The 26,961-nt window shown below is 37.2% G+C and overlaps 1 protein-coding gene across 8 annotated transcripts in view; it reads left to right on the forward strand.

Moving 5' to 3' along the window:
• KCNIP4 (potassium voltage-gated channel interacting protein 4) overlaps nt 1-26,961 on the forward strand; it is a 416,508-nt gene that overhangs the window by 378,896 nt on the left and 10,651 nt on the right. For all 8 annotated transcript variants that reach the window (XM_033059808.2, XM_033059813.2, XM_033059807.2 and 5 more), the window contains 2 exons: nt 17,851-17,920; nt 22,269-22,339. In XM_033059808.2, coding sequence (XP_032915699.1) covers nt 17,851-17,920; nt 22,269-22,339 — 141 coding nt within the window. The remainder of the gene's footprint in view (nt 1-17,850; nt 17,921-22,268; nt 22,340-26,961) is intronic.

Genomic DNA, 26,961 nt, shown 5'->3' on the forward strand with positions numbered 1-26,961 from the left:
GTTGTGGTGGAGTTTGTTTTATTTCTCATACTAACAGTTTCTGCTGTAATATATAGTGCTAGATCACAGTTCTCTAATCACTTGAGAGAACTGGTAGGACAGGTCTACCTGAGGTCTATGAGCACCTTGTCTATGCTGATTAGTTCATCTTTCCTGTCAAATATTGAATATATCTTTTGTTGAATATATCTTGAGTGGCTTTGGTCATCCACAATGGTATTGCAATTTCTCCCATGGTCTGTGCATGGACTATCTCCTCTTTAAAATGCTCCATCATGCTCTTCTGCCTGCCACAGGCCACCTGCCTTCTCACACTGTGATCCAGCTTAGTGCTATCCTGTGTGCTTCATGCATCTGCTTTGTGTACCAACATCTCCTGGGTGCCACCCAGCTGGACACTGACTTTGCTTTGTTGGGCATGAGCCAGCAGAGGCGTCTGTCTATGCAGAAAAGGCAGTTCTGCTTTAGCTAAGGCATTTCCAGCAGGTTGAGGGAGCCCTTGGAGGCCACACCACCCCTTCACTCAGCATCTGAAGTGCTGGGGCCTGTTCTGGGCTCTCCAGTAAAACGAAAGCGTGGACATACTGGAGAGAGCCCAGCAAAGGGTCACTAACATGTCTAAGGGACTGCAGCACCTCTCCTGTGGGGAAAGGCTGGGAGAGCTGAGATCAGTCTGCAGAAGAGAAAGCTCAGCAGGGATCTTACCAGCATGTATAAATGCCTGCAGGGAGTAAAGATGGAACCAGGCTCTTTCAGTAGTGCCCTGTGCCAGAACCAGAGGCAGTGGGCACAGAGTGAAGCACAGGATGTACATCAGGAAACACTTTTTCACTGTGAGGGTGACTGACCACCAGCACAGATTGCCCACTGGGTTTGTGTAAACTTCCTGCTTGAAGATATCCAAAAGTTAGTTCTCTGCACGTGGTCCTGGGGATCCTCTCCAGGTGTGCCTGCATATGCAGGAGTGTGCCACCAGGTATCTCCAGAGATCCCTTCCAACCCCAGCCATCCTCTGAGTCTGTGATATTCTGTTTAATCGTTCCACTAAGAAGGAAACTGCTGATTTACGATTTAATGAAACACACAGGCATACACATTTAACATGATGTCATCAAAATCTCTGTGCTTTATGCTTTTCACCTGATATTTGCCTTATTATCTCTTAAATAATTTAAGTATATAAAGCAAGATAAATTAAAGCTTGAACTTAAGTTACTGTAGTTCTGCTGATGTTGTGGCCCTGTTAGATGAAATTAGCAGCATCCTACACTAATTAGTACTAAACGAAAAGCTTTTATCTATAGAATCTCACTCCAGCCTGCTTATTTCTCTGAATCCTGTGGAGTTTTAGAGTGTCTGTTCTGAGATAGAGATGAACAAACTTTTCACTTTTTCTTATTTGTTATTTCTGACTTCAAATTGCTTGCATGTAGTTTTTACTGACTTCAGATGAGAAAGTAGTAAAATACTCCTGCGTTTCTGTAGTGTTTATGATTACAAAGTTTGATTTATTATCATCAGTTTGATTTTCCACTGTGCACAAATTGCATGCAAAATCCAGGCAGAAGGAGCACAGGGTCTCTCAAAGCATCTCTGTGTGTATGTAAACACCTGAAAGCTTTAAAAAAATCTCAGATTGCATTGTAGTGGAGCTGATGCTCTGAGGAAGTAAGAGGTAGAGTATGAATGCAGAGAATGCTCAAAGATGATTGAAATGCCTTTGGAAAAATGGAACTCAAAGTCAAAATTTAAAATTAAAGGGGATATACACTAAAGAAAAGATAAGGTAGTGGGATAAGCATCTTCAGATGACCTAACAACTATTATATAAAAAATTATCAAGGGAGAACTTATGTCTATATTAGGTAATTTAGCCATTTTTAAGCTTCGCTACTATCCTTGAAAAATGAGCTTAATATAAGGCCTAAGCCCTTCTCAGGCTGCAAAGGTTGTCCCCAGCACTCTGGCTTTACAATATTCCTGTGCTGTTGTTGATGAATTGCTGCTCAGCTGCCATCACAGTGGGACATTTCCAATTTGTATTTGGCTTCCTGTCATCCCATTTCTTGTAAATTGAAATTGTGATTGCTGGAGTCATTAACCTTTCAAACCAATGGCTCTGTGGCAGTCCTAGCACAAGTGGTACTTCACAATAAATTGTACAGACTATCAAGCATGGCCTCAACATGTGGTCTTTCTTTCTCTTTTCTCCATTGGTAGATCTCTCCTAGTTTTAAAAATGTCCCTTAAAAATACCTAGATAATGTTTTTGCTGCATAAAAGATGCTCCTGTGCTAATCTTAAATGTTAGTAATCTTTTTATTTTGGCTGATAATTCTTGTAAAAATTTTTGTAGAGCTCTGTGTTGGGAAACTCCCAGATTTTTCCAGAAAACTGGAAGGATTTTTCATGAACCTTTATCTTACCTGGCTGTATGTCAGAGAAAATGAAAATTGAAGCCATAAATCCATGAAAATGTCTATGGACACATGCAGGAGCTTTAAACAGGCAGCTCCACACTTTTAAAATTTATTGAGAAAACAGCACTTCTAAGATAGTTTTCTCTTTTTGGCAAATGAGAAGAAGAATGATAGTAAGAAAATAAATCTGACAATGTTACAGCTCAAAGATTGGTTCCCTCATCACACTAGCCATCTATGCGCAGAAGTTGAAATATGCTAATTTATTCAGAGATTTTTCTATTTCAGTTATGATTTGTTGGAAGCATTGTATCACTGTATGTTGCATTTGTGATACTCACAGGAAGTTTAATGGAAGCTCGTTTTAGAGGTCATAAAGCCCATTTATTGGTTGTCTAAAGCATTTGAGATTTGTGTTTGAACATTTTCCCATTTGAGTTTTAAGAAAAAAAAGAAAAATTATAAATTTTGTGAAAGAAATTGAGATTTATAAGAGCAGAATTAAGTTGATACACGGAATACAAATAATTTTCCTACTCCTGCAATTTTTTGTTTAACAATGAAGATGAAAGTTGAGTATATAATGGGCATTTTGTAGGATATGCACTAACTTGTGCAAAAGCTGAAACACCTCAATGTTATTTTGAGTACTGAAGTTAAAGCTTTCAGAACCATTTAACTCTAATATTTTTATGCATGATATTCTAGGCACACTATATACATTTCTTTTTTTCACTGCAATTGGAAACTACTTGGTAAGAAAGAAGGTATGAAAAACGTATCTCAGTGTCCTACACATGAATGGCTTTTACCTTTATGACTATACTATTTGCACAGCCTCTGACCTATGGCTATTAGAGATGTACAGTTCTGTATTTCACTTCTTTCAAATGTAGTATCTAAGATAATTGATGTCTAGAAATTAATTAGTACAAATCGAAATCTTACACTTACAAGGGACATAGACATTGGACTATTAAAGGGATTTAAAAATGGGCATTGCAAAGAGTTAAAATACCTTTGTGATGATCCAAAACAGAGATTTCGAAACTGCATTCCATTTTCCTTGCTTTCTTACTTAACCTTTTCCACCTGTTCTAAAGCATGACAAGGGACAATGACAACATAATCCTCTTAGTTTATATCTCTGGAACATTGTATATTATGAAACAGAGGCTTTCACGCTACAAGAAGTAATATTTTAGCTTGGATCATTTTTCTATGAATTGGCCATGTCACCTATCTCACAGAGTCAATAGGATGTCTTCAGTTTGTTGTGATCACATTCAATTCTATCCTGAACCTGTATGTTTGTAATGCAGTGAGTAAATACAGGTTCAAGATTAATACAGACCAGAACAGAGAGGAAAAACCCCAAACTGGACATGAGTGGAAATGGCACTAATGAGAGTATTTTGCCCCTGACTTCAGTCCTCCAAAGCTTGTTCTTGTAGGTGAAGTAGCTTAGAGCTTAAATATGCTTTTCAACCCCCACGTAGACCCCTAGGACAGCAAGGAAGATTTTTCATTCGACCAGCAGTTGGTGCAGTTGCTTTTCTTCAAGATTTGATGACTGTACAAGTCTTAGAGCTTCACAGCATGCAGTCTTAGCAAGATCTTTCCAGCTGCAGGATTTCTGACCCAACAGAAGAGAGCCTAGAAGAAAAATATAGATCAGTTAAAGGTTCCTTCCTGGTTTTCTTGGCTAACAAGAATCAATATTAAAACCATTTGAGCAATATCCCTCTGTGATTCTGAATATCAAACAGGGGCTGCTCTACTGGGCATCAGGGCATGAGACATTCCCATTGTGCTGAAAGCTTTTGCAGAGGTGCTGACCCCTCTGTACAAAGCAGTGTTTGAACACCAGTGTTGTGGAAGTACAGAGGTTGTACATACAAAGAAGTAACAACAACTTGTTTTTTCAGACTGACATAGTGATGACAGCTGAACAGTTTGTGCCTCATGCATATAAACCTGCTGAACTTAGAGCACAGAAATGCCAATAAAATGTAAATGGAAGTAAACGGAAGTTCTAAATCTTACAGGAAAATCAGATAGTAGTAATTCACACTGAAAATTAACATCTCCCCATGTTAGAAAAGTCCTGTGACTTGTTTGTCTTCATAAACTACACAACAGACAACAACATAATGAAGCTCAAGCAGGTAAACCTAGAAGCTAGATACCTGTGTGTTGTCAATAGACAGATTTCGGTAAATTTTTTTCTCCCTAGGGTTTCAGTAGACATGTATAATGCACATAGCTCAAATCTCCCTTTTTTAAAGTCAAGTTCTTTTTTTCCTGTTGTGCTTTAGATCAACTGTTTTCTCAACTTTAGATGACCGAAGAATAAATTTAAAATAACTAGCACTTGCAAAGGAAGAATTTTGTTATTTTACAAAAGCTCTGGCATTCATTTTCTAGGGACTTAGAGGGAACTCTTCCATATTTCAAACAAGGCTTTGTGAAAATCTTTTAAGAAACTGATCAATAAATAAGTCTTACATTCATCATATATTTCCTTCAAGTGTTAGCAAAGTGACTTGAAACATTTCAAAAATTTTTCCAGTAAAATAATTTGAAAGTACAGTTTGACAGACCTAGAGTATAGTTGTCAGTTGTCACTAATTTACAGATCTTATTGTGTTCAGCAGAGATACTTGTTTCAATTAGTGTCACAGTTACTGGCAGAGACTGAAACCTCCTTTCTGAAAGTTAGTAATGAGCTCAGTCCCTACACTTCTATTCACCTCATGGCTTGCATGGAGATACTACATGTTGTGCTCACTATGTCATCTAGCTTACCAAGGACTATCTTCGTAATGGTAGCTGCTTGCTCATGAATTATCTCTGAAAAAAGTAGATGCCAAATCTCTACTTAAGAAACATACAAAAAGACTGTGATTTTAATAACCAATAGTAATAGTAGTCCAGAGCACCAAATGCCTCTGAAGCTCTTCTTTGTAAAAAAAATAAAAAAAATAAAAAAAAAAAAAAGAAAAACAAAACCAAAAAAGAAAACAACAAAAAAGTCAACATTGGATTTTAGTGGATTTTTATTGTTCTGCGTGCTTGTGAGCCCCTCCTATTTGGAATTGGCAGCACCCTCCTCTGTGCTCTGGTGTGCTCTCCCTGGGGCTCACAAGTGCCAGGCTGACACCTGGTGCCCAGTGCAGACCTTCTGCTTTACCAGCCAGATGCTCAGTGAACTAGTCGGCTGGAAGAGCTGTTTTCTACCACATGAGCTTTTATGTGCATCAGTTTGGAATATAAATGTTTATGTACTAGAATAGGAGCGGCCAAATGTCGCCTTTGGCTGCAGCACACTGCAGTTACTTTTTTGCAGCATCTGGACTAAGCACTTCAGAGCCTGGTATTTGAGTTATGTGCAATGGTTGGACTTTGGTTTCTGGGTAATCACTAACATTAGAGAAGTAACATTTGGTGCAATGCAGCTCTGCTGATGCTGTAATTTTAAAATTTGGTAAGGAGACACCTCATACTTTCCTGTCTGTGTTCATCCCCTTTTCTTCATGACATGCAATACATATTAACTGTAACTGCTATAAATTTTGTCCTTTATAATACATAGCTTAACATAAAATGGTTTTGTGAGAACATTTATCAGCTGAGACAGCAGCATTCAAAAATTCCTCTGCCTGGCTTTTTTGCTGCCAGTTTCCTTACTTTTAAAGAATTTGAGTAAAAAATGTTATATTTCTTTATTAAATCTTGTACTAAGTGGTCTCTCTGTTCCCCTCCAATTCTGATGCAGCATGTGGACACACTTATTTCTGGGTGGGGTTCCTAAGCCAGCAAAATGAGGGGAGAGGGAATAAATGTACCTTCTGGTGAAACTTCTTATGGTGCACTTCAACTATCTGGGTTCTCTGGACTTGATGGATAAATCTTACTTGAGCTGGATTCAGGGATCAGTCATGGATCCCAGGAACTTTCAAATTATTTTGGATCTTTGTATTTTGTTCTACTTTAAATTTCTGATCAATGTGAACAAAATTAGCAGCATACAGGTTTTGTCAGAAATAAGTGAAACAGATGAAAGTCCTTTATTTCAACAGAATTAATTTCTATTTACAAATGTCTTTAGATAAAAATCAGTGCTAAAAATAAACACTGTAAATCTTCCAATAAAACAGCAAATCACAAGTGACAAAGCCTCAAGGTCAAGTCTTTCAGTGTCAGGGAAGTTTATTACAAGTTTTGGGTCAACCTGCATTTACCTTTGAGTGAAAGTGTCTCACAGAGCGCATATTCTTTAGATTAGCTGGACATTTGCACAGTTCCACTTCAATTATGTGAATGATTCTCATATTAACTTTCAAGTAATGGAATTTATTCAACCCAATGAATTCCATTGTGAAATATTCTTAAAGGACCTTAGATACGGTGAGTGTCAGAGAAGAAATAGGAGCCAATAACTCAGAAGACAGCATGATTCAGTAAACACAGCATGAAACTAGAAGTCTAAAGACTCCAACCTTTTGGTTCTCTGGCTGGCTTATTAACTGCCACACACCTTTAAAAGCCTTAACTATCACACTAAAAAGCCTTCTGGGTTGCCTGAGAGCATTATACCAGTGCTTCAGGGCCTGCGTGGGCTCCACATTGACAGCTGCCTAATTTAATGTCTCTGGTCTGACAGCCAAAACCTTTCAGAGGGTCCCTGGCTATCTGAGAGACTGCTTCTCAGCCATTGATCAAAGCATCCTAAACGTGTCTTAGGAACAAAGTGGGGAGTACCAGTGGGGGGGCTGGTGGCTGTGGGAAACTGAACTTTCCCAGGAGCTGGAGATAGGCAAAGTTCATCCCTAGAGGAGAGAAAAATGAACACTGAATTCCTTGGTGTTGAGTGAAATGTGGGGGCAGTGTTATTTGAGGGAAATGCTTTTCCCCTCAATGGCCAGGCTCCATATCTGTCAAGTAGAAATCACAGTGAACTTATGCCTGAAAAAACACTGATCTAGGAAGCACTTTATGTCCACTTTATGTTATTTCTAACAATTATTTAGTCAATTTATGCATCTCTGACACTGTGATCAGCTTCACAGTGGCCTCACAAAAAAGAAGTGCCAAGAACAACTTTTAAAAGTGAACTCTCAGGGACTGAATATAGCAGTATTTGTACCTGGCATACTATCTATAAGCAATTACAAATATCAGAACAACAACATGATTATGATTTTTCTTTTGATTTAAAATGACAGCATTAGGCACTGCACAGGCTACCAAGTCAATAGTCTACTTCACTGAAGAAGCAGCATAGTACTACCCCTGTAATGGAGCATAAATTATAACAGCCTTAATTTCTTATTGTGTTCTCAAAATCTGTGGTTATGGGAACAAAGACAAACTTAATGTGCCATAAACTTAGCAGACTGTGCAAGAAGTTTTTATGTTCAGCAGTTTCAGCCTCAGTGTATCTCCATAAAGAATGAAACAACTTTGAGAAACAAAATCTCTTTTTTAGGCCTGAACTGATTGATAGATGACTCTTTTTTAGATGTATTTGAGTCTCTAGTTATCTCTTTTTATTGTTCTTGTTACCTGTTTTAACTGGGAAATGTCTTCTCCTTCTTTATTTCTCTGTGCTGTTCATGTTTTCATGAAAATATGCCACCAAATATCAATCATCATTTATATAAGTTTATATAAGTATAAAATTCCAGTGATTTTACTTATGCTACAAATTTTAGATATGCTGCCAAAAGCAATGTATCAAGTATCCACATATGAGGAAAGGAAAGCCCCAGAACAGTCTAAAGGATATTCATATAATTCATTTAGATTTTTTTGGCTGTGCTAAAAGGATTATGAGTTCATATGCCTTGCTAAATTTCAAATGGTGCTTTTCTCATGTCTCTGAATTATAGGAATAATATATCATTTATAAGCAGTAATGGTACATGCTCCCTTTTCTTATGGACTGTTCACCCCTCCGTCTCAAAAGGATTTAGCTGTATGGCCACAAAGCCACTCTGGTCCTTCCATGATCACCATGAGCTCTTGTGGTCAAGTGTCTTCTCCTTACCATGGACCTGCACTCTGGGGAGACCTTTGGGCAGAATAAAAGTGTCAGTGTGCTCTGCTGGGCAAGCACAGAAGTGACAGTGAGGTTTTAAAACAAGGGGAGGGGACCCTGTCTCAGACACTGAATGCCAGAGTTCCTCTAGGCTGAGGCATATTGCCCTTGCTGTGTGGACTGGGAAGAGGCATTCCTTCCCACAGACCACATCTCTCTCCCACCCACAGCCACTCCATGCACATCATTGCCACAATTGTGTCTGATTTCCCCACTGTACTTGGTGAATCAGCTCCAACTTATGCTAATGTCAGGCTCAGTTTTATAAATATTTATGCAGGTAAGCGCATTTGTTCTTCTGTTTGCACTGCTGGGGCCCTTCTCCTGAGACAAAATGTTGTTAGTAGTGGAGAAAGCAAAAAACCTTTGTTAAAGGGTAAATGTATTACCATATAAAATATAAATAATGAGCACAATGTTTGATTTTCAGTGTCTAAACCAGTCCCCATTGAATTTTATGTTCTTTGCCATTTCTACAAGCTGTGAGGAGGTTGAAATTCCTTGGTCTTTTCATTGTATTTAGCACTAACCAAATATTGACATGTCTGTCTTTACCACTGCACATCTTTGAAAGAAACAAAGAACAACCACTCTGAAAAATACTGGGATAGTATGACTTAGGAGACACTTCCAGCCTGACTATCTGTCATTCAGTCATGTGTCTCAGGAATGCAAAACCCAGTGTTCTTACTTTATTACTAAAATGAAGTTTTATCTCAGTATTAAGTATCAAGATCCAGTTGATTGACAAGCATTTAAGACAGAATTTAGAATATTTTTCCACCCCGACATGCTGCTTCTGCTTCCTAAATACCTTGAGCAAAATTCAGGCTTTTCCATTTTCAGATATGTCCATATAAAGATGGCACCAGTCCACTAACATTTAGCAGAATGTTGCTAATATAGTTTCTTCCTCAGTGAATCTTCCACTCTTCAAGGATACAAGGAGCATCTAGGATAAACAAAAGCACCCTCATGTAAGAAAAACAAAATAAATGCTTCCATGGTTTTAAAGAAGGGAATTGACCTACCTTAAAATATTGCTTTTAGGGACTGGTAATGTTCTCCATTTTGCTCAAGGGAATCACTCGAGTGGGTGTAACAGAGTACACCCAAGGGACCAGCACTTCCTAATACGGACCTGTTCCTTCTCCTCTCACCTAGGCTTTCAGCTGATTTGAAAGGACTTGATTAAAAGAACTCACATGGGAATGTGTGGCAAGCAAGTCCCCAAAGCAGTACTCACCTAAGTACAGCTTTTCCCAAGAGGGTGAGCACCTTGTGTTTGCCAAAGTGTTTACAACAAGCTGCTCTGCCTAAGTATGGGTTCTGCTGCATTTAGTTTAATTATATTTCCTGCTTATTTGTCACATTAGGATTGTAAAGTGCCATCCTGCAGTGACAAGTAATGGCAGAAACACTAAGCACCACTCAGATACCAGGGAATTCATCCATGAAGTTTGGGGTATCAAGCTTTTGGGTGAGCTTTTAAGTTCAAATCTTTAGCTGTGTTGTTTACTGTTGTTTTACTGCCAGTGCTAATAATAAGAAACTAAAAATTTCACTAGTCAGTGGGCATTGCTAAACAAAGAATGGCTCTGATTAAAAGCATTTGCTGGCACCTCGCCTGCTGAGTTGTGGAAGCAGCCAAAGTGTTGATTGTTATTTACTGTGTGAAGCCACACATGCTGGATGTCAGCCAGTTCCTTTATTTCTGCTTGTTTTCCTCTGAAACTGCCATAGCAAGTAGGAGGTGGAAAGAAGCTTTTGTTCATTACAGTGTCCTCCAGTGGGAGGCTTAAAATGTGGTACATCTTTGCTGTGCCATAGGGAAACATTATTGTATCTCATCTACAGGTGGCTATGTAGGAGCAAGTTTTGTGTTTTACCTGATGAGGCAAAGCTTGAAAAGAGTTTTTACATGTATTTCACCAATGGGTGTCAATGGAGATGCTGCCAAATCAAAACTGCCACAACATTCCTAGAAATGTAGACTGTTGCTTCTGAGCTATAAAATGAGTTTACAGCTCCTGTGACAGAAATGAAAATGCAACAACCTGAGGTGTTCCCTCTGTGAGTCTTAGCTGAAGTAATCCTGCTGTACTTTAAGTCAAAGAGGAAAGATCTTAAGGAAAGTTGTCCCTTTAGACCCAGTAATTATTGTGATCTGTTTGGGTCTGCCTTCTTTCTTTTGAGTCCCATAAAACAGCTTAAGCTGTGCATTGGTAACCAAATAGGCAAATTCATAAGAAGATTTATGAGTAGGGACAAAAGACTTTCTGAGGTAACTGTCCCTAACCATCCCTAACCATTCCCTAACCATTACTCTTTCAGCCCATACAGCTTCTATAAAGACTGGAGAAAATATTTCTTTCCACCATTACTATTAGCTCTCTAGGCTCACAGCTATATTCAAGGATGCAAGACTTATGTTCTTTTGTTCTGATCTCTAAGGATTGATTCTGCAATAAATTAACACAAAACCAAACTGTCTTAGGGAGATATTTGGGCCCTCTTGAAGTAAATAAATCTGATCCAAGATATAGTTTCGGTTACACATATTTCATCATTCATCACTTTCTTTCTTTCTTCTTTTTTTTTTTTTTTGTTGCAATATCTTTCTATATGATGGCATAGAAGTTATTTCTAAAAATGGAAACCAAATATTTTTTTCAATAAATAAGAGGTACTGTGAAAGTGATTTTTTATAGCTCACTCCTGAGAAAACTAGCATGAGAAACCAAGTTAAAAAAAAAAAAAAGAAAATTAAGAGCTAATTCCATTTCAATAGACAGGAGGTTAAATTAAGAGCTGTCACTTTCCTGATAATGCAAAATATAGAAGTTAGAATTGAAGTTAATAAACACCAGTGGTTTTCAGTATCATTGAGTTGAACATAGGTTATTTATAAAATAAAAGGAGTGAAAATCCATTGAACGAGAAACAGATCACTGTAAACATATTCATATGTATGACATATATTGTTATACATAGTGGGGACAATGTTCCACAGATGAAAAAGCGTATTAATTCTGGCCCTAAATTTTTCACAAAAACTAATTTCCTGTAGTGTAATAAATAAAAATTAAAGGCCCTCACACCACCTTTTATTTTGAGCTTTTACAATTTCTACTCGCTGAGCACTTGCATGTGTCTTACACATGTTAATATACTGGGACTCAACTCTTCTGTGAAGTAGGAAAGGCTTTGAGCCTCTTTGGTGGCCAGTGCTCTTGACTGGGCACCTGATGCACATGTATTAAAAATTTTCTTTTTCCCATCTCTTGCACAGCAGTCTCTGCTCTTCTTGTCTCTGCCTGTTTCTTGGTAATGAGCAGCAGCTCCTTCCACAGCCTGTCAGAAGAAAGGCAGGTGAGGTCTGGACTTGTTCCTTTATAGCATAGGCCTGGGCAGACCCCAAAATGGTAGGTGTAAAGATAGAATAAAACAAAGTGTCATCCTTTGTGAGTAGATTGATTCACTGTCCTGCCAATCATCCTCCCAGTGCTTTGACAGACTGGCTTTTACAGTAGGCAAACAGCAAAGCTCCAGGAGAACACAGAGTTGGGTGAATAATATAACTGCCTGATCAAAAGAGCCAAAGCAGGCATCTCTTCTGTAGTCACTGCAATTATCTCATACATGAACTGGCTTCTTAAAAGCTTCCTCAAAGCTCCCATTTGATGTGCTGACATGTTGAATGATAAATCTGTACAAAGGAAACAAAATGTTTCTGTCCTTCAGATAGTTTCAAAAATAGAGGTTTAAATGCAGGAGCCCAAATACTGACAATGCAACAGTCCAGAAGGCACCAATTCAAAGAAGCTGAACAGAGAAATTACTGTCTAGAATGGAATACAAACACATGGGGATTTTCCTTTTAGTTCACAGTTGAAGCAACCCCTTGAAATTTTACTAACACCTAATGGGCAATACTTTGCTTGTGTTTCCACCTCTGTGATTTTTGTTGCTCGCTTGAGGACATTTATGGCAGGAAAACAGTGGCTCTCTTCTCCCCACATAATCTTCTGTTATTTATTCTTCTAGAAGTATTTAGAGAAAAGGAAAAGGAAAAGGAAAAGGAAAAGGAAAAGGAAAAGGAAAAGGAACATAAATATGGTTCTGTGATTTCTTCAAATCTGTACTAATGAGAAAAAAAACCTTTTGAACTGTCTGACTATTCCCAGGTTATTTTTTCCGGTCTTAATTTCTAGTGCTTTGTTCAGCCACATTTCAAATATTTCAAGAGAGAGGTTTCTCTCTGAATTAGTTTTCTGAGGCTGCTTCACAAGCTAGTGCATGGCATCTCTTTTAAGCATATCTTTTGAGATATTTTTTATACTACACTTGTTTTTTATTTAACGACTTCAAAACCTTCTCTCCCCCAGACACCTCATTTTTTTTGCATCATCTACTTTGAAGTGCTGCTAGAGTAAGTTCACTTTTATTAGCTGCTGCAGGATTTTTTCCCTGCTCTTGGTGTTTCTTTATTTTGGCCACTAGTGTGATCAGAACTCCAGAAATGCCACCGAGCCCCTTCTCACAAGGATGATTTCTGAAATAAACCAGTGTCAAAAGTGAACCCTGTATTCTAAGCATCCTTTCAGGACAAAAGATTAATCACATTCACTCTCACTTCAAAATAAATAGGTGATGAAATCTATTCCTGATGAATATAACATGGACAAGTTTATTTGTATTTACTACAGGGAAATTAGTTACAAAATTACAAATGTATTTGGTTTTTAATTTACAATAAATTACAAATTTATTTATTCTCACCTGCAGCTCTAAGATAGGTCAAAATTTCAGTTTAGCCATGTTGGTATTTGGTAAATACCTCTTTAATTCTAATTCTCAAGTAAAATGGCTACAATACTGATGAATTAATGTATTGAATTAAAGAAATTTATTAAATAAAATATAAAAATATTTTCATTTATTAGGGGAAGTATCTGATCTGATTCAACAGCATGAAAGAGAAGGAGGCTGAAGGTGTATTCCTAGAAGGCACATGCACATAGAGCATATAAGTACATGCAAAAAGAGAAATTATTATCAGTCACTGATAATTAAATCAATGGACATTAACATGTATCTAAAATCAAGCAGTATGAAAACTGAAACAGCAGACGAAACATGGAATGGGAAACCTGTCATGCAAAAGTCTATAACTAAAAGATATTCAAAGTTGCCCAAACTCCAGCTTTATCATCATTCAAAATTGTTCACTTTGCAGACAGAAGTCTGAGCTTTGAGTTTGTTTCTCCTTCATTCTCTTTTCTACATTTCACCATTTCTTTGGTTTTGTGTTTCTTGGTTTGCCTCTTGTCTGAAAAGGATGTTGATTAGGTAGTAAAGAAGAATCACCTACTGCAGTTTTTTAAAGAATACTGAAGGAGAGATGTATTAGACAGTATGAGGCTTGTAAATAATTCAGAGGGTTTGGAGTGGTTCATAAGACCATGTGCTGGAGGTGTAATATCCCAGCAGCAAAATTGCAAGCAAGAGAGATCATCAAAAGGTGGAATCATATTTATTATTCTCTGTCTGTCAGTTTATATTATTTTCTCTTTAAAAGAGAGAGAACTGGACTCAGTTCAAGTTGAACATTCCCTCCTTTTTATTCTCCAGAAGGACAATCTAATACATTAATGCAATTTTAAAAGACTGTCAAACAGAAATTTGCTGTAGCAAAATAAATTATATTCAGATCAAGGAAAAAAAGAATACGGGAATTTTTTTAAATAAACCTCACATTTTTCTTCCAAACTATTTAATTATTTTCCTTTTTTTATAAGAGTTTAATGAAAGGTTAGATCAATTTTTTAAATTATGGTTGGTACAGTGGAAGAAGTCAGCAATAGCTTGACATAAAACCTTGGGGCGTACTTAACAATTACAATATTTAATCTCTTTCCCTGAACTGCACAAATCTCCTGATAAACACAATAAAGCCAGATTTATGAGTCAAGAAAAGTACAGTCATGGAGGAAAATCGTGTTGGCCACGTATATTTTTAGAATTAAATTATTCAAGATCAGAAGTGGTCGCTGTCATGTAGAGTCTCAGAGGAAAGATACATGCTAAAGAAAGGTTTGAGCTGATATTTCTGGTAAATGTAATTGGCCAGCATCTCAGCTTTTTAACGAATGTCCTTAAGACACCATTTCTACAGATCTTCAAGGATGGAAAAGGTGAAGTGTTACTGGCAATGCAGTGGCAAAGAACAGAGGAAATGAGAGAGGGACAAGCTGGAGAAACTCAAAATGTCATTTCTGGCTCTGCTAATATATAATTCTCTGAAAGTAGGTTGCCTTTTCAAGCAATGATTCTTTCAGTTTGGTGAAACCAGTGTTTATTAAGTGACAGAAGAAAGAAGGAGTACCTTTAAAGGAAGTATGTAGGTCATGTATTTGTCTAATAACAAAGACTGCCAGCTTATTTTGAACAAACAAATAACAAATAGTATAGAGTGCAGAGTATCCTTAATTCTCCTGTAACATCACACCATTTAAATGCAGTCAGGAAATGGGACTCTCAGTCTTCAGGGCTTCAGACTAAGGACTGACAGAGTTGTAGTTGTTGGCATTTCCTGTAAAAAAGGGGAGAGAATTCTTTGCAAAATGAGTATAATTTTAATGTCTTTGTCAGGCAAAGGAAAAAAGGAAAAAGGAAAAAAAGGAAAAAATGGTTTTACTTGTTAATAGGCCATATGATGAACTTAAATGTGCATTTTATCATTCATTATTTATAAAACTTCTCAGTTTTTTCTTTAATTCCTTCAAAATGTGCCTAGCTCTTAATTTTTTTTTTCTTGTGTGAAAAACAGAAGAACTTCTTCCTAAATTCTTTTATAAAGCCTAAGTTCTTCCTAAAGAATTCCCATGAGAAAAAAAATTCCTTCTATGCCATGCATCTCAGCTTCATTTGAGGCCTGAGTGACACACGTGAGCAGCAGCCACTGTGCCACAGAGAGTGGAGCTGCTGTGCCACCTGTGGGTCCTGAGTGGTCTCACTCCCTCAGCTGCAATCAGCATCTGCATGGCGTGGAAATCAAGCAGGCTTTATAAAAGAACTTTCTTGTCTGCAGAACAGAAAGAAGCCACTGCTTCTTTTTCTGAATTTCAAAATGCTGCATTGTTTTTCCACACTCACACCTATCTCAGGGTAAAGGCTGTTTATTCTTCCTCCTGGAGGTCAGGGAATGACATAGATCATGTACCATTATATGCTTGGAAGAGGAGGTTGTAAAATACTTTTGTTACATTTTCTACATTGAATAACTATAATATTATTTCAATGAGTATCTGAAGGATTCACTGATGTTTTCTTTATTGTGCTTTGAATCCAAGTTAAAATACTGCTCTTTTGCATGCTCTTACACAACTCCAGAAGGCCTCCCAAAGACAAGCAGCATAGTAGAATTATAACGTCATACAATCATCAAGGTTGGAAAAGATATCTGAGGTCATCAGGTCCACCAGTAACCGAGCACTGCCAAATCCACAGCTAAACTATGTCCCCAAGTGCCACACCTACACACTTTTAATTATCTTCAGGGATAGTGACTCAACCACTTCCCCATGCAGCCTGTTCCAATGCTTGATACCCCTTGCAGTGAAGAAATTTTCCCTGATATCCTATCTGAACCTCCCCTGGGGCAACTTGAGGCCATTTCCTCTTGTCATATTGCTTGTTATTTGTAAACCTGCTAGAAACCATAGACCTGTATGAGTACAGTCTTTTTGGAAAGCTGGTAAGAGAGAGAGGTGTTTTAGAATGCCCTCATACCCAAAGACATGACAGACAGGGAGATGCCTCCTCAGTTATGGACTGCTACTTATCTAATGAAGGTTAGAGGTTCATTTCACTGTTCCTCTCATTCCCCAAAGGCTTTGGTTCCAAAGGCAGTGTGGCCCAGCAGTCAGTATTTATTTCGTCTTACAGAGAGATCTGAGCTCTGACTCTGCCTGCACCAGTGACAACCTCTGTGCCCAGGGACAAATAATTTTGTATGTGTATCTCTGACACAGCTGTTTGTTTCTGGATTTTGATCTAACAGAATTGTTTCTTACTATATGTTTGCATATGTGTAGTTATGATGAAAAACTGATTTAGCTAGGGATAAGTGATGTAAAATTATAATAATCCTAAGACCTAAAGATCTGACATGTTTTCTCAGATGGTGCATTTGTCTCTCAATTAGAGATTACACTATTTGTTTCTTAGCAGAAGGTGCCAGAATTAAAGACCATGTCAGTGGTCCTTATTTGATCTAATTAGGATAGTATTTGTTCTCTCGCAAAAAGTTGTTATTACACTGGTAAAAGATGTTACACTACTCTTGATCTCCATTTCAAGCTATTAAGTTTCCTGAGTTTAGGACTAGGAGCAAATATATTTGAGTCCTCAGTCCAATAGTATGATAATAGTCAAAAATAAATGTATGAACCTTAAAACTTAACTTGCTTTTTCTTTTTTCCCTTTGTTTCTAAAATTCCTTTTCCTATAAAGAGCATACCTGGCTTTCCACCCCCCTATGTGTTAAAGAAGGAATTAAGGCAAAAAAGGAATTAAGTACATTGCTCAAAGTCTTCCGCTCAGTCTGGCAAAATCAGGACTAGAAATCAGCTCTCTGGTCTTGAACATTTATGCTTGACTCAGTAAACAATTACAGTATTCCTTCTGCTTCTCCTACCTCTTTACATTAATCATTTTTCCAAAGTCATTGGTTTAACCATCTTTATTCTTCTCCCTCACTTCCTTTAATTTTCTTTTTAGTCACTCTGTTCAAAAGCTTCTTACTTATTCTGTGTTACCTATTTCAGTTTATGAAAAAGATGTAAAGAGGCAAAAGGATCTGCAAGGTTTGAATAAGATCTTCAGGTGTAGGATCTTTTGAGTTCATTGAATAGAACTCCTCCAGTAGAATATGACTGTGTGTTGTATCAGTGATACCTGAGTGTTTACATTCCTGCTTGATTTCCACGCCATGCAGATGCTGATTGCAGCTGAGGGAGTGGGACCACTCAGGACCCACAGGTGGCACAGCAGCTCCACTCTCTGTGGCACAGTGGCTGCTGCTCGCATGTGTCACTCAGGTCTCACATGAAGCTGAGATGCATGTCATAGAAGGAATTTTTTTTCTCATGGGAATTCTTTAGGAAGATACTTCAGTGTGATAATGTGCATTAATATTCGGTTGAAAGTGCAGTCACACATTTTAAACTGTCAGTGACACACGTGTTGTGGATGGTCTCATGAACATCAGCTGAGTGGACCAGATTGGATGGTATTCATTTCTTATCATTTACTTTTTTCCAGGAATGCCCCAGTGGTGTTGTCAATGAAGAAACCTTCAAAGAGATTTACTCTCAGTTCTTTCCACAGGGAGGTAAGTACTTAGCAGCCATAATTAGTACTGCAGTATGTCTGTTAGTTCCTAAATCTGACAAAAGAGCCTCTTGTTCAAATTAACAAGATTGTTGCCTCAAGCTCTGTCTGAATTTACAGAGTAGCTCTTGGTAGTTAGACACATTTTTAAGTCTGTATTTCTGAATGAAATGTAATGATATCTACATAAAGTCAGTCTTCTGTTATGAAGTTACTACCTGTGCTTGGGTACCATCAAGTTTCTCTGAACAGGTTATTTTTCTTAAGGCTTTATAAAAATTCTTGCCCATTCTCTTTGATGCAAAAAAACCCTTTCACAGTAGGAGGAGCAGTAGGAGGCACTGCAGGTACCCTCTCATATCAATAGCAGAACCCTCCTTTAATTCCATGGGGTTTCTCTGCTTAATGCTAACCTTGATTTCAATTAATTGATTTCCAGGAGTTTTGTTATTTTTAATTTCCATTATCTTTTAGTGCAATGAAGATAACACAAAAATGTATAGCCATTTTTTTTTTCTTGAACCTCAGATTTCTTTCAATTTGAATTTTTTTCCTCTCTTTTCTTCCTCTTTCATTTGCTGTTCATTTACCCCTCTTCATATTCTCCTACAACCCTTCAATCCCACCTCTTCAGCTTCTTGCAGAGCTCTTGAGATTTGTGTATTTCTCTGGGACTATTCAGAACTTCTTCTTTTATTTTTAATTTAAAAAGCCACATTAATTGGTAGGAACAAAATATCTCCCCATTAGTTTTATTTTGAATAAAGACCTAGAAGGTAAAGAGCAGCATTCAGAGCAGATTACCATGTCTGAAATCATTAAGAAGTAGGGACACTCAATAGAAATGAACAAAAGGCTAGAAGGTTGACCTGCCTAGTGGTTTTTTCTCTTTTAGACCAAGCAAACAATTACAGTTTGAAATATTAAATTTTGTAGTTACCTTTGGGTAGTGAAAATAATTATCTCTATGTGATTTACTACAACTTTTCTACACTTAATAAAAAAACTATCATATTTCCTATTTTTACACCCTGAATTTTTCACAGCAAAGAGAAAGCACACCTGTTCTAAAAGTAAAGTCAAAAGATATTGTGAGAGTATGCAAATGTAATCTTAAAAGACTAATCTTTATTATTCCATATCTAGTTGTTACAGAGAAGAAAAACTATTAATTTAGTTAAAATGGAAGTATACAGAATATCTAATTTCTACCCCTATTCCTGCTGTTAATGCTGATCCTTCTGCTCCTCCTCTGGCATTTAGAGCAGTGGCATCCTTTGCAGGAGTAGGTGAGAACTGCAGTGGAATGTCTAGTTAAGAAGCCAGACTGAGTTCTTAAATCTTTGAATGTCTTGTGAAAATAGTATGTCCAGCTGAGGCCTTTAAACCTCAGTTGTGCTTAAAATAATGATTTATGTATATCCCAGTATTAAAGAGGAAAAAAGAATTTTGAAAGTTTTCTCCAAATTAAAACACATAGATCTGTGCTCCAATTGTCTGTGTGATGAAAAACCAGGTACAACACGATGTATCATTATGACAATTCATATCTGAACAAACAAAAATATGTCTATAAGATTTTAAGCTTCAGGGCAGCTTAAGAAATTTTTCAATGTCATCCAGCAAGTCACTTCCTCAAGCAACTTCCAAGACTGTCCAGGACAAGGTACAGGAGGATTACAAATAGGACAAGGTGCCACAAGAGTAACTTTCCTAAAGGAAAGAAAATTACACTGGATTACAGCAAAAGCAATGTATTTTAAAAGGCAAAAGTAGCTTTGTAAAAAGCTTTCCATGCCAGAAAGGGCACTCCAGTAACCTCTTTTTAGATGCACTGCCATACAGGTGAGTGAATATACCCCCTGCATTTATGCAGTGCATCACCTGAAATGAAAGTTGGGATTTCTCTTCAGCCAAGCAAGTCATGGATAAGCATCCACACACTGAATAATTATTACACTACTTCATCACTTCTGAACAAAATAGATCAGGCTTGTAGTTTGATAAGTCATACTCTCCCATGTGATTACCATGTTTTGCCTCTGACATTTAAAATGCTTTGATGGTGTTTTTTTAGGGAATTCTGTTTTAAGAGCTGTTCCTATCTCAACCTGTTAAAATAGCAAATTAGCCTACTAGTTACGATATCAGATCCTTGGAAATAAATTGTATTTAACTAAAAAAATTAAGATTTTTTCTAAAATGAATAATGTTCAAGATTTAGGGGGGAAAGGGGGAAATCAGACTAAGTAGCTCTAATTAAAAGACCAGTGTGCCTCATTCTCCTGTGGTTTTGAAGGCGAAATTTCAGAACAGAATTGCTTGAGCAAACAACTCTGGAAAAGGCTTTTGATTTATTTTTTTTCAGAGGGGTTACCAGAAAAAGTATTTTTCAACTAGGGAATTTTTTTTAATATACCATCACACACAAAAAAAGTAATATATTGTATCATGTATGGGCAACAAAATTCAAATTCCTTTGTGCTTTCTGTATATCTACAGAAAATAACCAGGAATATTTCAGATGTTTTTAAGAAATGAGTGCCAAGAGAATAGGATGGTATTCAAAATTCCTTTTACAGTAATTATATCTCTAGAACATGTTTCTTCACTGAAGATGATTTGCATAGTATATTCTGTTGCACAACAGAAGTCTCAGTAGATTATAGAAAATATGACTATTAAAATGCTAAATATAAACTGTAGTCAAAAAATTTACATTTTTCAGCTAACGTGTGAATGTACCTGCCAAGCTGTGCTTAAGCAATTACAGTGGTTACTGGATACGTGGAAGAATGAATGACTCTCAAATAGTGCTGGTGGGGATTTAATTCTCTGAAAAGGTGCTAACAGGCAGGTTTTAAAGATTGCAGCTTTTTCTTGTTATGATTATTTCACATCATACAAAATAAACATACTGAAGTAAGACTAGAGAATTTTCTTACAAATATCTGGTCTGAATCTGTGAAGCAAAAAGCTTTGAGTTTTGGTATATTCAATGCCTCAGAGTCAAGGTGGTAGGTATTTCAGCTGTGTCCCAAGGCTATTGCTCAGTTTAATACAAAACACTATTTGGGGCTGTTAAAAATAAAGGTTTGCAGGATTGATATAAAAGGAAAAATGGTTTAGTGCCAAGAAATCAGAAAATGGTATTTCAGCATTCATCAGGTTTTTCCATGAGAGAGAGAAGTTTATTGTGCAAAAAAGGACACTGATTTCATAATTTTGCCCTTTATTAATAATTTGTGAGGTTAATGTTAGTTAGCCCAAAATTAATGTAAACATATGAAGTACAAAGGGAAAAGTGAGTATTAAAAGTAAACAAACCCTCATCCTTCTTTAATTTGCATGGTTTTGAGGGAGGGTAGCTGAGGATAGCTGACTTCCCTTAAGCCCAGCAGCTTCTACCTCACACCCACAGGGCAGTCTCTGGGTAAGTGCTGTCCTCACAATATATCACTCCCAGAGCAGGCTGTGCCTTTCACAAGGCATTCAGTGGGAATAGAAAGATGGATCTTTAGAAAAGTTACAGTCTTGACAGATTTATATTCATGTTGTCTTGTGTTTCTGGAATGAGTCAATATGCACTGGGGAGGAGGTTTGGAAATTATGCAAATAGCGAAGGGATCATTTGTTTAAGGTCATCCTTCAGAGTCTTACTGATCATTTAGTGAGTCACAGACAATTTTTCCAAGCCCTAATGCCACAATCATGGGAATTCAGAAGCAAGACAGCTTTAAGAAACTGCTTTTCAGGAGAGGATTTCCTCTCACCTGTGGGTGAGCATAGGACCAAACAGCAGCAGCTTTCTGACAAGATCACCTTCAAGCTGGGAAGCAGGTCTGGATCCAGAGCAAAACCAGTACACTCAATGTCTGCTTCCCTCATTTAACAGGAACAAATGAACAAATTCTTCATTGTAAGCACATGAGGTAGATCCCTGTCACAGTCAGTGTTCCTGTTAAAACAGTTTGTTTCAGAGTACAATAATATGTCACCTTTGCTATTTGCACAGGTATCAGTGATTAGCAAACACTAGAATAAAAATGAATAGAGATATTCTAGAACAGAATTTTTCATTTTTGGTTTCTAGCAGTGTTTTAACTATCTACATACTAGAAATATTAGATATATACTAGAGACTATTCTAGCTATCCACATACTTGCACTTTCAACATATCCTTCCTCTCGTGCTGAAAAGGAAGTTTAAATTTCATTGAAAATATAGTCTTACCATGAAATTTTGGTATCAAAACATATTTCAGTATCAAATAGTTTTAAGAGAATTAAATTAAATTTTATTACATAAGATGTGGTTACTGTGATTTTTTTTCTGCTTTAAATTTTAGATTCCACAACGTATGCACATTTTCTGTTTAATGCATTTGACACTGATCACAATGGATCTGTAAGTTTTGAGGTAAGTGATGCCATTCCTTATTTCTCTAAAACTGAATACTTTGCCATTCCTTGTAATGGAATCCAGTTTAATGCCTGGATGACATCAGGAAAAATGTTGCTTATGTGACTCAAAATTCAAGTTTTTCCAATGCAATAACAAAAGGCTTTGTTTTACAGTTGTATATTCCATAATAGCAACTCAGACTGTGCTACTACCTATTTTTAAAAATCTGTATATTTAAAAGGTAACCCAATTTATGCACAAATTACCTAAAATAGTTCTTCCTCTCTGCCTTTGCAAGATTAGGTCTCTGAACTGCAACTAATGATATGTGGATGACTCAGCCAAAATCAAATTTTTCATACGTTGTTTCTAGAAAGTTCTAGAAAAAAGGTTTAAAGCAAATTTTTTTAAAAGCAAAAGAGTTGGAAAATCATTCTTCTTCTATTTAGCTGCCCAAATTTTTTTCCCAGTTCTGCCTTTCCTTAGTAAGGCTGGTGTCATCCACACAATATAATATGGGTAAAAGGGACCTTACTGCACTACTGTAGATGAGAACAGGATGTACAAAATACTGCAAAGGAGATAATATTTTAAGTTATAGAATTTTTTTTTTAAAAAAGTCAGTTTGTTTGCAAAAGCATGTTTGTTCTGTTATTTTTTTCTTTGGTTTTTATTATAATGAACTAATTATTTCCTACAAATTTTGTGATAAATACACTCACTTCAAATTTACTGAACATGTTTTTATTATTTATTTTAGTGAATGATGTTGTGAGGTCATACTAATTTTTTTTCATAAAAATAATTAATTGATGGAATAGGAAGAAGACTTGCCAATCAGGTGCACTGTGATCAGAAATCTATACCCTAAACTAAGACTATAATCAGATTTCTTTTATCATTATTAGCATTTATTTTTAAAAACCCATGAACCCTATCTACCTTTTTCCAGGCAGATGAAGTCAGTGGAATCTATGTGAAACTAGGAGCAGCAATGGAGGATTAATTCATGTCTCTGTACATAGGCTAAATATGCAAGGATTCTTCTGGTCAAATCACAGAATCATAGAATGGTTTGGCTTGGAAAGGATCCTAAAGAACCCAGTTCCAAACCCCTTGCCACGGACAGGGACACCTCCCAGTAGATCAAGTTGCTTCATCCAACCTGGCCTTGAGCACTTCCAGGGAGGGGGCATCCACAACTTCTCTGTGCAACCTGTGCCAGTGTCTCACCACCCTCCCAGTAAAGAATTTCTTTTGTAAATCTAATCTAAACTTATCCTCTGTAACTTACAGCAACCTCAGAAGCATTGAGAAAAGTTCTTTTTAGAATAAGTAGTGGAAAAGTATTTCTACAGTTATCATTAAAAAGAATTGGAATGAAAAAAGCATCTGCGCCTTTTCTGGTCAATTTGGTGGCATTTGTATTTCAGACAGAAAGTCTTAAGAAATACAGATGATTTGGAGCACTTTGATTATCCCAGAGTGCAGGTTTGTGCACAAAAAAAAAAAAAAAAAAAAGGGTATTGGAATAAAATAAATCAGGAAAATAAGCAGAGGTGCTGAACTTTTGTTCAATATCAAGGCAGACATGAGAGATCCAGTACTAATTTTGAATCTGGCATAACTCTACTGCTGTCAAAAGACTCTTCGCTTCTGTATCCTTGTAGCAACATTATACTTAAAAATTGTATGATAGCCATTCTAAAAGTATGCTCCTGAAGTTAAAAATGTATGAGGGATTTTTTTCTAATCACATGAAAATAGCTGCAAAATGTAAAAGGAGATATTGTGAAATGTGCAAAATATAATAATCTCATTTTTGTCCTGTTCCTTTTAATCCTAGGTGCAGCTGTGCCATTTTCTTTCTATTCCAATCTTTATTCTAGTTTTCTAATTTCCATTAAAAAAACAACAAAAGTAAACAGCTCAAAAGGTAGAGAGGAAGTAATTTAAAAGTTTGGAGAAAAAGTAATCATTCTTTCCAAAGTACTTTCTATATCAAAGTGTAGGAGTAAATACAATTTAATATAATTCCCTATGATGAAAACACTCTGGCTATTTTCTATGTAAAAATAGATTATCAAAATGTGAAATGGTAGCAAATTTTTTTTGTTGATAAGAATGACTTATTTGTGTGCGTGTGTTACACTCTTAATTTCCCATGAAGCGCTGATAGCTGGAGTTGTATTTAAAAACAGAGAATTTGCTTTAGCTTTTTGCTCTTTTTTCCTCAAATATTCAACCATCAACAACGAAATGTTAGATCTGAGCACAACCACCTCAAATGACATTTCTTGGCAAGACTGCTTGGTGAGATTGCTGTGTCCTTAGTTTTGTCATCCCTAAATCTGGATGCTCTTTGGTATGAGCCAGAATCTCTAAGTGAGGGACTTATGTAGCATAAAAACCAAACTTATAAAATTAGATGCTTGAACTTATCTCTCCTTATCCCATGATTGTAATAATCTTGAGACTAGTTTATTTCATTAGTTTCGTGAACTAGTTTTGTTTTGATATGAGAGTTTCTGAAGACCCAGTGACCCAACTATTGGAGTGCTCTTTGGGCATGTTAGTGAAGTTCTTTTTTCCATTAGACAGAGACATATATAAAAGCAGGTTTTTCATTTGGTGCATGTATATTGTCACTGAGCCAAAATTAAGATCTGGCCTCAAAGCTATTTACGCAGTCAGAAAAATGGAGGCTAATTAACTTTAGATATATTGTCAAAGGTAAAGCTCATTGCACACACATGCAAATATCCAAATAAATACCCTTCATTTGTTGTAGATGTGGATTAAGGTTATTCTAAATGTGACCTTGCTGAAAGTCATTCAGTAATCCCACAAATTCTCAGTGCCTTAAAGCACAACTGTGCCCACACACAATGGAGATGTTTAAAGTTTTCTGTCATATTTAATCAAAACCAAACTTCTATTGGTTAATGAATTAGCAACCATGCTAACTCACTTCTGTAGAGGAGCACAGTCCTCAAGATCAAACACTACTTCGTATTTCACTAATAATACAAGTAGTGTCCAAGGCAGTATTACAAAAGCAGCAGTTAAATGAGTCACAGAGTCATAGAATGTTTTGGATTGGAAGGGACCTTGAAGATCATCTCATTCCGACCCCCTGCCGTAGGCAGGGACATCTCCCACTAGACCAGGTTGCTCAAAGCCCCATCCTTAAACACTGAAACACTTCCAGGAATAGGGCATTCACAGCTTCTCTGGGCAACCTGTTCCAGTGCCTCACCATCCTCACAGTGAAGAATTTCTTCCTAACAGCTCATTTAAACCTACTCTCTGTCAGTTTAAAGCCATTCCCCCTTGTCCTCTTCCTACGTGTCCTCATGCAGAGTGCCTCCCCCACCCTCTTGTAGCCCTCTTTAGCTCTAAGGTGTCCCTGGAGTCTTCTCCAGGCTGAACTGGCCCAACTCTCTCAGCCTGTCTTCATAGCAGAGGTGCTCCAGTACTCTGGACTTGTTCCAGGAGGTCCATGTCCTGAGCTGGACAGCTGGACAGACCCTGAGCTGGATGCAGTAATCCAGGGGCAGAAGAGGGGCACAATCACCTTCCCTGACCTGCTGGTCATGTTGCTTTTGATGCAGCCCAGGTCATGGTTGGCTTTCTGGGCTGCAAGCACACATTGCTCGTTCATGTTGAGTTTGTCATCAACCAATATCCCCAAAGCCTTTTCCTCACAGCTGGTCTAAATCCATTCTCTGCCCAGCCTGTATTTTTGCTTGGGATTGCCCTGATCCAGGGGCAGGACTTTGAACTTGGCCTCATTGAATTTCATGAGGTACACAAGCATGAGTCTGTGGGTTCAACACAAAAAGGTTTGTCCATGTCATGTGGAAATGAGTTCATTTTTCTTAGTACTTTGGTGATCTCATAAGCATTTTAGCACTATCTGATTTAAAGTAGCTACAAAGAAATGCATTTCCTTTTAGGAGCAGTTCCTCCTCTGTGACCTTTGTTTTATATATACCAGGGCTCCACCACTTCTGTGACATCAGTTGATTCATTTTCAAAATCCTAAAATTTAAATTTAAAAAGTTCCTGCCTACCTATTTCTGGCCTTGAAAAAGATGTAAAGGAACATATGACCAGGTGGAATAATTTAAGCTTTCCTATGGATTTGAGAGAGCACACTAATAAGCTTGTTAATTAATTTATTAATGAACTAATTATCTCCAAAGATTTACTGAGAGATAAAGCAATCAGAAAGTCATCAACAACCTTGCTATGAGATAATTAAACAGTGCTGAAAAAAACCCCCACAAATACAAGTTCATCTCAGATCAGAATCAGACATTTTCTGCAGCTGTAGTGCAGAACAGAAATGTCAGCAGGCTCTGAGTACACAGAGGCTCTGGTGCAGGTGCAATGACGCTGCATTTTGCAGCCCTTCAGTGAGACATCCCCCTTCCTTGAAGAATCAAAATTAGGCACAGAAGCAGGTCTTCACAGGTATTAGCATGCTCTGCAGGAAACTGGCAAGTTACACACAGGAAGCTGTGGAAAGGAGTAAAGACAAGTATCAAAGCAGAGACACTTGTGTTTCTAACTTCACTGTCACAGACTGAAGGAAGACCCAACCTAGAGCTGTGTCTCAGCCCAGATTCCTG

This window comes from Catharus ustulatus, chromosome 5 (assembly GCF_009819885.2).
Source record: "Catharus ustulatus isolate bCatUst1 chromosome 5, bCatUst1.pri.v2, whole genome shotgun sequence".
NCBI classification, from domain to species: domain Eukaryota; kingdom Metazoa; phylum Chordata; class Aves; order Passeriformes; family Turdidae; genus Catharus; species Catharus ustulatus.